General features: G+C 35.5%; 1 protein-coding gene across 2 annotated transcripts; it reads right to left on the bottom strand.

The window, feature by feature from the left end:
• Positions 1–133: 133 nt before the first annotated feature.
• Positions 134–13,976, bottom strand: LOC121409280. 2 transcript variants are annotated; one of them, XM_041601177.1, is made up of 11 exons: positions 13,718–13,976; positions 10,230–10,916; positions 9,663–9,791; positions 9,230–9,335; positions 8,554–8,764; positions 7,433–7,973; positions 6,682–6,868; positions 5,602–5,847; positions 5,115–5,286; positions 4,544–4,692; positions 134–3,777 (listed from the first exon to the last, which is right to left on the bottom strand). In XM_041601177.1, the coding sequence occupies exons 1-11, from the start codon at positions 13,778–13,780 to the stop codon at positions 3,599–3,601; spliced, it is 2,670 nt and encodes an 889-aa protein (XP_041457111.1). In that variant the 5' UTR covers positions 13,781–13,976; the 3' UTR covers positions 134–3,598. The 2 variants fall into 2 exon arrangements, with proteins under 2 accessions (XP_041457111.1, XP_041457112.1); XM_041601178.1 differs by having other exon boundaries at positions 13,727–13,976.
• Between the last annotated feature and the right edge of the window lie 929 nt (positions 13,977–14,905).

Here is a 14,905-nt window from a genome sequence, read left to right as displayed (position 1 = left end):
TTAATAGTACAAAAATTTCAGTCCTTAGCATTTACTAGTATTAAAAAAATAAAGGTTTTAACTCTACAATAGCCAGAGAATTTTTTAATTTTTTTCCATTTCCCTCAGCCCTTGAAGGTATTATGATCTTGTCTGCAGATATCGTGATCACAACAGTAATTTGACTGATAATAGGAAAATAAAAGACATTTAATGACACGTTAGCATTAATTTTTCTGCATCCACTTATTTCACGTTCATTAAATATACTTTAAATATCTAGACATGATATTAGGATTTTGCTGCAAATCTATAACCCTTTTAACATCCATTTTTTGTTGTGTGAAGACTTTTCATTAGAAATATATAAATCATTGGAATCATTAATTTTCTTTGTGAATCAATTTCATTTAAAAATTTTCTGATGCAGTTATTTGTCTTTTACTTTTTTGCTTATATTTTTTATAGAAATAAGAAATTGGTTCCCTACTGTTTAAGTTGGAAATCATTTTGTAACAGTTATAGTGTATTTTTTTTTGTTGTAACAGGAATAATAGTATAGAAAATTTACCCAGGGAACCCACTTCAGTTCTGAAAGATGTTCTCCCAGCAGGCCCTGCTATTATTATTATTTACATGATCACATTTTGAGGATTTTTTTTCTGTGACATATGTTTGGAGTGTGTTGCTTCATTTCAGAACTACTGGTAGTACAATGTAGGAAGTATCGTCTCAAAAGCATGACAAGCTTCTCACTTGACATAATTATGCAAAATTGTTGAGATGTATCCACCCATTATGTAACTATTTCATCAAGGAAATATATTTCTTGTCATTGAATTTGGATTGAAAATTTTGGAGAACTGAATAATTATACACCTTATTTCCATCTATTACATTGAGCATTTATTTCACTGGCAGATGAGTAGGAAGTCATGTCAACCAATCTTGTTAACATTCACTTTGTATTGTAACCTTGTCTTTTTTAAAATATATGAAATGAATTGAACTTGAACATGATGCATTTGTTGCGTTTTTTTTATATTTCATTTATAATTTATATTGTGAGAGGAATGAAAGGGGAAGGAGTTCGAGAAATGCAAAGATCTACATTGAGAAACAAGTGCAAAGTCGTATAGAGAAATAAGAAGTGAAAACATTTTTTTTATATTTCATTTATAAATTTAATATTGTGAGAGGAATGAAAGGGGAAGGAGTTCGAGAAATGCAAAGATCTACATTGAGAAACAAGTGCAAAGTCGTATAGAGAAATAAGAAGAAAAATAGGAGAGACATGGAAAGAGAAAGTGTGAAAACGATGGTAGACACAGAACAGAAATTAGCGAGGAAGTCAATTTCTTATGATGGAATTTTATTTGTCTGATATATGCTACTGGTCAGAAAGTAATCACTGTGATTGATCCATTTTCACCAGTTCCCTCTCAAAAATAGAGAAAAAAGTTATGGTATCAACTAGTTGAATCTTCATGTCAAACTCTTCTGACCACAGAAATCTGGCTGATTCGACAATTCAGCAAAAGAAATGGTTGGAAAATAATTTGTTGATCATTTGATTTGCATGTTTTAATGGTTTTCTGCAGATAAGATGTGATTACAGAGGGGAAAAAATACTTTATTATTTCTCCTACACAATGGATGCCCCTAAAAACGTCCGAAATAACCCATTCTTCCTGACATACATCCATACGACTTCAGTTCACCCCCTCTTCTCTCTCCCATCCATCATCCTTCCCCCCTATTTCACTTTCTCTCGCTGTCATTCTGCCCTTGCCCCCTCTCTCATTTATCTTTCTCCCTCTTTACTCCGTTTCTGTGTTTCTTATATCTTCTCTCACCCTTCCCCTTTGTCACTCTCCATATCTTTCTCTCTTCCCTTTACATCTTTATATACTTGATTCTCTATCACTTCATTATCCCAAGTCTCAGCATACTAGAAAACATAAATACAATAATAAAAGTAAAACAAACTGTTCTTTTTTCTTTTTCTTGGTATTTCTTTACTTATATTTTAACAAATCACCTTGTTCTATATTGTACACATTCTTTTCAAACTCCCAATAGAAATTTTCTTTTCTGTCAAATTTACTGAATATCAATTTAGGAGAAGTCGCATAACCTGTATCATTCACTATCTATAACAAGGTGTACATAAGTCATTTATATGACATAGTGCAATAAATCTGTCGTTTGGTAAATATTCAAATGAACAGGTGGAAGGTGGGACATGCCTGGTAGTGTTGCCTATAATATACAAATAGAAAATTGACTATGCGACATTAAAATACCCCCCAACACACTTTGTGCAATTAAACAACTCTAGGCCATAAATTTAGGATGCAGATGCAAATTAAGTGGCTCTAATACCCATTAGTATTCCCTTTATAGAAAGAAGTACCCTATACCCTGATCTCATTGCAATGGAAAACCTGGGCATACACTTGTCTCATAGACCGACAAAATGTTGCAGTATTCGAAATAAAATAGATGTGTTAATGAACTTATGAAAATGGTACATATAACGCTATTACCAGTAACCATGTTTTGGGGAGTTTTTTTTTACCTAAAATGATTTTAATCCATCACCCCCTTAAAACTTCCATAAAAAGTTTACTTTGTACTCCTACCCTTTGTGTACAAGCTTCATTAAACATCAAAATGAGATGGTCTAATGTCAATATTTGTGTGCATGGGATAGGTAGAAAGGAGTCAGTTTGTATATTTATCTAGCATTCCCTTTATATCTAATTTGCAAGGAAAACTGATCTAGGATTTTTTTCATATTTACACCTACACATGATCAAAGTTCATTATAGCCTGATAACGTCCAAGCTGGATAATTTTTCCTGATCTTAAAGCCATATACAATACAAATTTAGGACTCACTCAAGATTTTGATGTCGAACTGACTACTATCCAAAAAGCAGCATCAATCTTTCATACTTGACTTGAAAATTCAAGTTTCGTTGTTAAATCTGAGCATAATCACAGTTCATTTAACTGTAATTACATTCACCTGAAGTATTATCCTAAAAATAATGTCATGGGCAATGAAAGTTAGGACATTTAAAAAGTTAACCTCAGTCAAGATTTTGATGTTGACACTGGCTGCTGTCCTACATTAAAAGCAGCAATAATTTATTCCCTAATGCTAGGACAGGATACATAAGTTTACAGGTATTTTCCGAGATCCACATATATTGTGGTATACTATGTATTTCACCTTTTTCAGAGCAACCAAGTCTCACACATTATGCGTGAGACTCAAGCATTTTGGACTCTGGTTCATCCCCTCTAATCTCTGTTTCACGCAACTATCAAAGCCTATCTCCATATACATTGTACACAATGTCTGTGATCTCACTCAGATTCACAGAAAATCTCACGCATAGCTGGTCTTTGAACTTGGCATCTCTGCTTTTTCTATTATGCATATTTATTATACACTACTCACGTGCATAAATCATACCGATAATCTTCTGTGTACTGATAGAAAATGTATTCACCATGTTTCATGAAAAGGCATATATAGTAACAAAGTCTGGTTCATTAATCATGGTTTTACTTCTAAAATTCACTGATGAATTTGTTCAAAATCAAACTAGGTTCTATCAGCAAAGCGATGGTGCTCCTCGAAAGCCTGAACAGCTTCGCTCTTGTTGGGTTTCTGGTATGAGGCACTTCGGGCTGGCTTTGGCTGCAACTCGTCCATTTCGCCTCTGATTTGCAGTTTGTTTTCCACCAGATCCAGAACTACTCTCAGTAGAGCTTTCACATAATCTGCAAGATAAAATCCCAAACTACAGGTTAAGAAAATACTTCAAGGCCCTCTCACATCGTTCTGTGCAAGCCTTGCATGTGTCAATCGCCTGCATTGACAGAATCTCACATGCATCTCACACACAAATGATTGCAGAAATGCACACATCTTATTTGCAAGGAAAAAAGTTTTGAACTCAGAACTTTGTTGCAGGTAATTGCCTGCATCTCATCTGCCAGGCTTGGAGAGAACGATGTGGTATGAGCTTTTTAGATGTCAACCTTTAGAAAAAAACAACTACAAGAAAAAAAAGGCAATATATTTTCAAGTCTCCACATAAACTCAGTGTATAAAGACTTTAAAAAAAAAATGTCCATACACATTATTGCCGTCCTACTAACTACATTCCAGCATGTCTGATTCTTTATAGATTTTAAACAAGTGATGGGGTGTAATTAAAAGCTGCAAGATAACGTAAAAAGCACAATCGGATTCTTATCTCATTTCAACAGAAAAACTGCACTATGAATTTTTAGTAGCGCAAGGACATGAACAAGAACCCAAGATAGTGTATTTTAAATTTCAAGCAATCAAGTAGGTATAACCATTGATGAAAAATTTTGCCAGTCCATCTGGTGCTCGATGTAAAAGACATTTCCATCAAGAATCATCAGTCAAATCAAAATAAGCTGACTTCTGATGACTTTTACTATCTCTATAGAAAAGAAAATTATAAGACTAAAATAGCTTAGTGGAAAGTCCCTTCTTCTCATAAGTAGTACTTACCATAAGTACAAGCAGTCAGAACTTTTTCAACTGTGTGACCTCCTTCCTTGGAACGTGGATACTTCAACTTGTACACTGGATTGCCATCCACATCTTGAGCCTGCGATCTACCACAGTTCTCGTTCCAATGCAAAGCAGCCAAGTATAATCTGAAAGATTCATTTTATACAGGATTGGCATACTTGGGACAATGTGATCAGTATGACATAATAACCAAACATAGCACCCCCCCAATATAACAAGAAGTGAATAAAAAGTAAAACCACATATTAGATAAAGATGTCTGCTACCCACTCCACATTAATGCAATTTACAACCCATATGGAAGATGTCTTTATCCCAAAACCAATGTATGTGGTTAATTTCAAAATTGGTCCAAAATTGAGAAATAATCTGTAAATTAGTAACTGAAGTACCATCTCCTTGACTATCCTCCAAACCGACCTAAGGTTCCCTGATTCCTATATACCCCCTTCAAACTTTGTTTGCTAGCAGTATAATAAATGAATGAAAAAGAATGATTTCAGTTTATAAAAATATAAATCTAACTCGTTCTAATGGCCTACTTTACCTGCACTTCATCCCTTGGTATGAATATACCAGCAACTTGGGGCACCAATGTAGAAGAACATTGTGGAAAGCCTCCACCTTGCTTGTCTGTGCATGGGGAGACATCTTCCCAATGTCATTGAGAATTCTAGTATTCAACATTATCTCCCGCAACTTCTCGTACACTTTTGTACCTGTAATGAGGATATGAACAATACACACTATATATTGGTGTAAAACTTAATCACTTTGGAATCATGTCCCAAATACTTTTAAAAATATCAAAACATTTCTCATTCGAAAACAGGTACATAAGTAATGACTTCAGATTTATAAAATGTCTCCAATATTCATATCAAACCTGTCATCAATTTTACTTAATTGAATATTTGAACAAACGCATATTTTCAAGCACAATTTAATTGAAAAGCAAATGTATATCTTTACTTGGTGATTTAAAAAACAAACAGTCAAAGTAAACCAATGCAATCAATGATCATAAAGCTTACCTGACTTCATCCATTCCCGTGCTGGATAATCGTCCCCATGTTCGCATGCCTGTTCTGGGTCTTGGTCAGTGTGGATGTTTCGGATGTGGTTCATTGACCTCTTATATTTGGATTTCATGACATCCTTGTCGCCACCTGGACTGGAGAGTGCTGTCCAGTACACATGGTTGATGAGTGTCCTCAACCATGCTTGCACGAGTTCACAGTCCTTAACTCGGCCCAATGCTTTCAGTTTCTTTTTCAATCCTACATCATACAAAGACAGCATAAAAACAAAAATCAAAGTATCAATTGTAGTATACAAAATAAGAACATGTCATACAATGGCACAAGAAAGGCAACTAGGCAAGATCCAATAAAAACATAGAATTGTCAAAAGCGTGAAGCGCTTTGAACAGTTGTAGATTGATAAAGCGCTATATAAATGCCAATTATTATTATTATTAATTGATTGTGAAACTAAGAAAAAAAACAGCGTACTGTGCGATTCTATATTCAAAGCCAAGTAGACATAAGGTGCTACATTGCATTGATAATTTGGTTGTTTTAACGATAAATTCCAGTTCTGGTAACGATCTCAAAATGACTTTTTACAGAATCTAATATACTGGCCACCCAATTAAATGTCTGTTTTAATGAATGAAAAAATATGTGCCAAAGGATTTTGGAAGAAATTGTCTAATAACTGAGAAATAAGCAAAAAAAGCGCGGATTCTGTCACTTCCGTCTGGTCTTTATCCCAGCAATAATATTACACTGTCCCACGTGTGCCTATCTGTGTTGGTGATCTTCAGTGTGAACATTTTTCAGCATAGATTTTCAAGATTTTAAGTGTTCAGTTTATGTAACTGTACCAGATCTAGATCCTCGATGATATACTGATAATTAAGCCTGGTTTTACAGACTTTCTCATAAAATCAGTGTTTACTGCAACTACTGGCATTTTTCTTTAATATGCATCTAGTAATATGTAGAAACGTTAAAATATAAGACATCTAAAAAAGACACAATAAAATTTCAACATAAACAGTACTATTGATTTTTTCTGACATAAAATTAAGCACACATTCTGATAATTACCTTTCGCAATATGCCATACATCGTAACGATGATCTATATGGGGGTAATTCTCCCGCAGGAACTTCGCTATCTGAAGATGCCGATCAGTCACTATTGTTTTTATCTCTACAGCTTCCGCATCCATCTTCTCCAATGCCCGTTTCAGACCTTCCAATTCCATTGCATTGGAATTCTTCACCTCTGTACACTAATTATGGGAGGGAAAGAAAAAAAAATTAGGGCAGACTCAAAACATTTTAACGCCATTCAAACAACTGTTAAAAGTAATTCCTTTTATCTATTTTGACAACTGTTTAACCATACTTACAGTGCAGATCTAGGACCAATATAGGAGGAAAAAAGAAACCTGACCAAAAAGAAATTGCCACCTATTTTCTATATTTCCTTGGAATATTTTTGATTTAAACATTCCTGAAAAAAGTGCAGAATATTCACTTTCTTGACTCTTACAGATTGTTTATGTTACACCGGGTAAATATTGTAGTCCCACATGTACATTTTCATGGTGTTGACTGAATGTAAACTATGAAAAACAATCAGAGCAATCACACGGTCCATGATCATTTGGAGTAAATGTTGCAACATCATGAAAGTCTACATGTGGGACTATAGTATTTACCAAGTGGAACATCAGAAAATGATCTTTCTGAGTCAAGGAAGTAAATAATCTTGATTTTCTTGATAATTTGCAATTACATAAAAAAAAGCTTTGAACCATAAAAACTGAAAATAAATGACACAAATCACTCACTTGCACCAGCTGGACATCAATGACCTTGTCTGTCCTCAAGTCCATTAAGGTATATGATCCAAATTTGGCAGAATGTCCCGGGGAATCACTCCTGCCATCCCCTCCCACAATCAGGTCATGCTCACTGGCCTTGATGTTGGTTAAAATAGCTGATTGAGCTTTCCTCCATTCCAAGATGACTGCTGGCTGGAGGTACTTGGTCTGGTGTTCGTTGAATGTTGATGTTGATATACCACGTAGATTCATTATCTTGAAGATCTTAAATATCTTGGTGGCACTTGCCCCAGCAAACAGAATCGCTGACGATAACAATATGTTTCCAGCTGATAAGTTGCCCACTGTTGGCTGTGAAGACCATTCGTGTCTGGAGCCGCATTCCTCACATGTTGATACCACTTTAATCCGACTCCCAAAGTTTGCTGGCTGCTGGATTTCCACTGAGCAGGGCAAGTGGCAGCTCCTGCATTGCCTAAATAGCTCAATCAGCTGTTCCTCGAAAACAATGTATTTCTGCTGACTGATGATATCAGCAGGCATGTTCCTGTAAAAAACAAACAAACATTCCATAAAGTGTAACCAATATTATCAAATAATAGAGACAGGAAATGAAAACCTACCGTGTGAAGTAATGCTTAATTAAGAGTCATAACGGAAGAAGCAACTCCAAATTAATCAAATTATTACCAGTTACCACCTGTATTATGGCTCTTCTAGGTAGATTACTGATAGCAAATGAACTGCAATCATGCGTAATCTGTATTACAAAACATATCGATCAGTCAAATTGTAAATAAAACAAGAACACCTGGCAGTCTTTCTTGCATTATTTGATTCAATATATAACCAGTGACGAATTTAAAAACAATTTTATTGATATATATAAACATTATGTTAATTATTATCTAAAAAACACATCATTATAATTATGATAATAAAATACAAAGTTAATTGACCTTAAATTACCTGTGACCTTCATCATACCACCTAAGACTTCTGCAAGACCATCAGTGATGCTTGTACACCCTTTTGCCTTCTCGTTTTCAATTAGATCCATAAAGCTTTCAAAGTTATTTATGATAGCATTTTGACAAGCATTAACATCATAATTGAAAACCACTTACACTTTCTCAAATTCTTCTGCATCCTTTTCTTCAAGTTCCTGCTCTGGTATATAATCTGGATCCTTGTTGTCATATTCAACATCCTCGTCATCACATTCATCGTCCTTGTCATCATATTTATTATCCTCTGACTCTGCTTCAAGATGGTCTGTTTGGGTTGAGGATGTGACTGTAGGGACCACCTTTCCAGAGGAAAGGCAAACCTGGATTCCTATATCAAGAACATGGTGAAACTGGACTGTAATGCATTTCATAATAGGGGCTCTACTTTGATTTTTATTTTATTCCAAATTTGTTAGTGCTTGGAATACATTTTGACAACTATAAATATAGAGAAATTTTGGGTCAATTATGTACCCAGGTGGGTGTTTCATAAAACTGTTCTGAAGTTGACAGACAAGCCTTTATTATGTGCTAAATAATCACCAATGAGCATATTAAGGATGAACCTCATTTACATACTTGTACCACCAGAATGGATCACCAGTTGTTCTTTAAATCACTCGTAAATTAGGACCAGCATTATGATATGACCCCCAAGGTATAATTGCATTCTTATCTATTTTTCAAATTTGGCAAAGTAATAAAGAGTATGAGTTCCATATCCTTACATGGTACATGCAACCCATAAATATATCATACAACACAAATAAATAATAAGTGTATGACTACTCACCTTTCTCTTTCGTAACAGGCTTGATAGGTTTTGGAGGTTTGGCAGGCTTTACCTGCACAGCACAAGTCCTCGTCTTTGGTTTCTTTTGAAACTGCTTATCAACCATCTGAGGGGACAGGTTAATATGTGTAAATGTAAAACAATATTAAATAACAGATAATTTAAAATGAGGGGGGGGGAGAGAAAAAAATAGAGGTAGACAGATTGATGTAAAACTCACAAATGCCACCCCACCCCCTTTCCGATTAAATCCTTACGGGTAATCCAGGCAGACAATGAAAACACCTAGATATATATATCTATATATAAAACACACAAATTTAAACAAATCTGAGTAAAAGGCAATGACTGAATTCCAAACTTCAGTGTCACTGCAAATATGACACTTTGGTTTGCCACAAAACATCTTTAGATCTTTATTTCATTTACTTACATCGGGAAACAACTGAACCTGAACAGCCTTAGTGTTCTCTTGCTCCCTCCTAGCTTGTTGTGCTGCTGCTTCTCGTGCTGCTTCTTCCTCCTCCTTCCTTGCATATTCTTCTGCTATTCTACAGACCTCCTGAAATGAAATAGCAATGACAATATTTTGAATAAAACTGTAATTATATGACATTTTACTGACAGACATTCTAACGTAATTGCGAACTGGTATATTAAAAAGTATTTCTAGCATGAGTCCAAAGTACAATATACTCTGAGTTCCAATTAAAGCTCAATATCGTAACTTATTTTCATATATCTGAGAATATAAAGTTGCATGCAATCACATCTGATGAGGGATATGAATGAACATGTAAAATGTAATTCAACAATGTCTCACATTTGATGACATAGAAGAATCATGCTACACACTGTAAACATTTCAATGTTAGAGTATTCACAACTTGATTTCCATGTAACAGCAATAAAAAATCCTGATTGTAAAATCAATAAATTTTCTAGGTTTTTTTGTTTAACACATTATTCAAAAGGCATAAAAGTTTTGCCTTAAACATACCTTCTTCCTACTGAACAAAGATGTTCTCCGCTTGCTTCCACCAGAACTGGGCAGCGTAGGAGACATACAAGTACTTGCATCAGCTAATGTGACTGGCCGAGGGTCTTTGATTTCATTTTCCTTCCTAGTACTTGTATTTGACTTCTCACTGCGTAGAAACGCAACTGTCATGTTGGTAGAACTAGAATGCACGGTACTGGTGTCGGAACTTCTACATGATGCCACTGTGAGAGTAGATGTGGTCGGTGTTGGCTCTGCCGGAGGAATAGACTCCTTGATGAACCACTCCGCAGGGAATGGCTGTACAGCTTGGTGAAGTCTGGGGACAGCATTGGGGAGCAGACGGGGCGGAAGCTTTCTGTAGCCATACTGATATTGCATCACTTGTGACTGGTCGTATTGTTCCCTCTGAAAGTGCCCACTGCATACATGAACACGGGCCCTCTCGTTTGCATGAAATCCTTTTAGCCTCAGCTGGATAAAATTGATCCATGCTCGTCTGATTGATCCCTGCTTTGGCATTTCATGGATAGCAAATCCATTGTACATTGTGTTGCTGCATCCATAAAGAACACATCTATTCCCTCCTACATGCTTTATCTTCTTGGTTGGTACATCTCCTGACCCTCCAGGATCCTCTCCTCCTTTGTCACGCTTTGACATGATGATGAATTCGATAGTTGTAGTCTATGAGAAAAAAAATAACATGGATTTTACTAACTACAGGAGAGTAGGAGGTTAACTCTTAAAAGACGAGGGGGGCTGATTCAGTCCCTTGGAAATTTTTAGAAAAAAAAAATTGAGCGTGGCGCTCATTCACTTTATACAACTTTGAGACCAAAACTTCAATCCCCAGGTATGTGGTTCCAAAATTGTGCAACATTTGGTAAGTGGATGCAGACAAAAAATTCTTCAAAAACATGAATATGTGTACAAATCGAATGCAATAAGTGTTTTTAGCAAAAATTCGTAAATGTATAACTATTTTTTATCATTTGTCTTTTTATTGATCAAATCAATTTATTTAATCTTGTTTATGGTCAAAATAAAATCCCAAACAATAAATAAGAACATGAAATTCAGAAAACAATAAAATATTAGAGATGTGTGAAGCAAAAATGCACTTTAAAGGCACAATCTAATAATTAGCAAACTTTTGATTTCACGCATAAATCAGAAATTGCATAATTAGCAAAATAAGCAATGTGATTTTTCATAGAATTTGACCTTACAGTATTGTAAAACATGCCATGATTAACCCTAAATAGACTGGGCTATTTCGACGCCAAGAAGACTGGGGGGGGGCCTGATTTAGCCCCCCCCCCCTTATGATCTCGGCCGTCGATCGTGACGAAAATTGGCACACGCGTTACCCATGACATTATCTACAAAATTATAACGTCAAATTGTGCAAAAAACTCATGTCTCATTAATTATGCTAATTTATGCGTAAAATCATTAGTTTGCTCTAATTAATAAAATAATGCCCCTGAAATGCTAATTTTTGTTTCACATACTCTAGATAGGCATCTGATCAAATTTATTTTTTAAAATTTCAACATCACATTTATTTTCTTATGTATTCTATTGTTTTCTAAATTTCTTATGTATTTCTTTGTTTTTCGACTTTTTGTTTTTTATTGTTTTCTCAAGGGAAATTGTCAGGGACTTTATTTTGACCATAAAAAAGATAAAATTAATTTATTTTAAGCAGTAAAAGGAAAAATGATACATTTATGAATTTTGGCTTAAAACACTATTTGCATTGGATTTGTACACAAATTCACGTTTTTGAGTAATTTTGGGTCTGCATGCACTTACGAAATGTTACGTAATTTCGGAACCAGGTATGCGGGGATCACAATTTCGGTCTCAAAAGTTGCACGTGACTTGAAAGCAAAAAGTCAGCGAGCGACGCGGTCAAAGAATTTTGCGCGGCGGATTTATCGCGAAAATTGACGAGGGGGGGGGGCTGAATCAGCCCCCCCAGTCTTTTTAGGGTTAATACATGGACATATTTTGGTTGCAATCACGTGCTCAACAGCCAAGATCAAATGTGGGATGAGATTACTGATTTCCTGCTCAAGCACGCATAAAAACTTGCAAACCCCATTTTTTGGAGGTCTGAGACAACATTCCATGAGCTTATACATGTATTATAGAATATGAATGCATGAAAATAAAATATGACAGACAGTATATCCTAGTGTAGACAGGCATATATGCAGAGGGAACGAACAGTACCCCTATCCTAATATTGTATGACGCAAAATTGTAAATATAATGAAATAAGAGGGTGGATCAGCCCCCCCATCACTTTTTAAAGACCAGGTGGCATTGGCGGCAGAAGCCAAAAAAAATTAGGAGGGGTCCACCTTAAATTTTGTGATGGACACTACAGGTGAAAAAATTTGACAAGCAAAAAAAGAAAGAAAAAAAAAATGGTCATCAATGTAAATTCTGGGGGGGGGGGGACCAGAGACATTTTAAGGGGGTACCCAGAACAGAAACTAAATTGACAAGCATAAAAAAAAAGGTTGTAAACACAAAAATTAGGGGGGTACGTCCCCCACATCTCAAATTTAGGGGGGACATGTCCCCCCCCCGCGGCGCACTGCCTATGCCAGGTAGATTTTTAAAAATTCAGCTGAAAAACCCCCTTTCATCGTGCCTGATCATGGATCAAGGTCAAACAAAGGCCTAATTTCAGACTCAGGACAAGTTTCCTCCAAATTCAAAAGTAAAAAAAAACGGCAATCAGAATTTTTAAACAGAAATGGAATTGAGAATGAGAATGTTACCAATTTTTTATATCATAATAGGCCTAGATATATAGCCTAGGCAATAACTAGCAACAATTTTTTTATAGGGTGTGCTGGTTTGAAAGATTTGACAAGAAAAAGTTTTTCACTCATACTACACACTTTGTTTGGAAAATATGAATCTCATACACCATGCACTGTCACTGTCACAACTTCACAAAAAATTGTTTTCACTGAACTTCAAGTTCTGATTTTGGAAAAGGTGGGCAAACGAATGTGCCCTAGATCAAATGAAAAATATCTTCAACTCCCAATATGATGGAATTACAGCTCAATTATATCAAGAATCAAAGGCAAAATAAAATATTCATCGGAAGGATCGAACTAGGTACTAGTAGAGTAGTAAAAACATTAGGCTAGCTTCAGCAAGGAGCAACAGCCAAGGTACGTCTTCACCTCCAGCGGCCCGCCCTTTCCCCGATTCATAGTCGGTGCAACCCCGGCCACTCATCATGGTGCAGCAGCCAGCAGCAGAGGGGCCAGAGCAAGGAAACGCCACCGATTTTGATATCTTTCCGGCCAAATTCATCATTAATTTCAAGATTTTATTATTCATGTCAAAGTGAATTGCTAAATTAATACTTATGCTACGAAATCTTATTAATAAACATACTAGAACTACACGAAATCACTATTTGAAAACACACAAATACTTGGAAAACTTACCTTACTCACATGCAAATTAACAGAGTGCTGCTCGTGCCTTACACAACGTGACGTCATCAACATCACCGGAGAAAACGAAACGATGAAGAAAGAGTCTCTGGCGGCCGTTTAGCAAGCTCGCGATTCACAGATTGCGGACATAATTACTCTTTTTATATCCAAGTAAATCGCATTTTGAGGGTATGTTTGTGATCCTTGATTCCTATTCTTCACGTTGATAGGTAATTTGTCAATATCATTTTCGGGTCCGGTCTGGGTCTTTAAGCTAAAAGAAACTGAAGACCATTCTCAGAAACACAGACTGCTTCAAAGAAATAAACACAGCTAATCATGCTAATTGATTACAGTAATACCAACAAAATAGTGAATTATGTTAAAAACATGGCAAGAAGAAATACTCATATGATAACTTGCAGACTGAAAACGATAGCATAATAAGGGAACTAAGATTGTTTCCCCCCTAACCTGAGGACTTTACGCTTTTCCTGGCATATCTCAGGAAATCGTTGGGAGCAGCCCCCAAAACCGAATTTGTATACAGAATATAATTATAATCATTACATTTTCTCTTACATGTATAAATTGATAAACGAAATAATCAATATGCCTTCTAAGAAGGCGAATACAAAGCAAAATAAGATCGATATTTCGAACGATAAAAATCACACACCTGGAAAGAGGACAGTCCGCTAAGACCCTTGAAGCTTTTTTTTTCCTTTTTGCCTTGGATAAAATCTTGATCATCTTTATAACAATATGCTCCTGACATCTTTCTTGTCTTAAAAAAAATAAAAGAATGTTTTTTAAAGAGAAATCCGTCATCGGTTGCTTCATGATAATAAATTATTATTTCAATTATGAAAGCAATTTAAAATGTTGGAAATTGATAGGTTTACTGTGAAGCTGTGCTCCTAAGTCATGGACCCCTTTGATTAAAGTATTGAATGATAGTAAATCAATGAATTGAAGTAATGAAAGTGGCCAACAAATAGGAAGAAAATATATAATCAACAGCAAAATACATTAAATAAGCAAATGTAAGAAAACAACGAGCAGAGACAGTGAATAGAGCATTCTGCTTTTTGTATATAGGCGATTTACCGAACATGAATAATTAAGTTCACTTAAAAAAAAGTGCACACACACACATACACATCCACACACACACACACACACACACATAGTTAC

The sequence above is a fragment of the Lytechinus variegatus genome, chromosome 2 (assembly GCF_018143015.1).
Source record: "Lytechinus variegatus isolate NC3 chromosome 2, Lvar_3.0, whole genome shotgun sequence".
Lineage (NCBI taxonomy): Eukaryota > Metazoa > Echinodermata > Echinoidea > Temnopleuroida > Toxopneustidae > Lytechinus > Lytechinus variegatus.
Note: the sequence above shows the minus strand (reverse complement) of the source record. Positions and strands in the feature narration are given on the sequence as shown.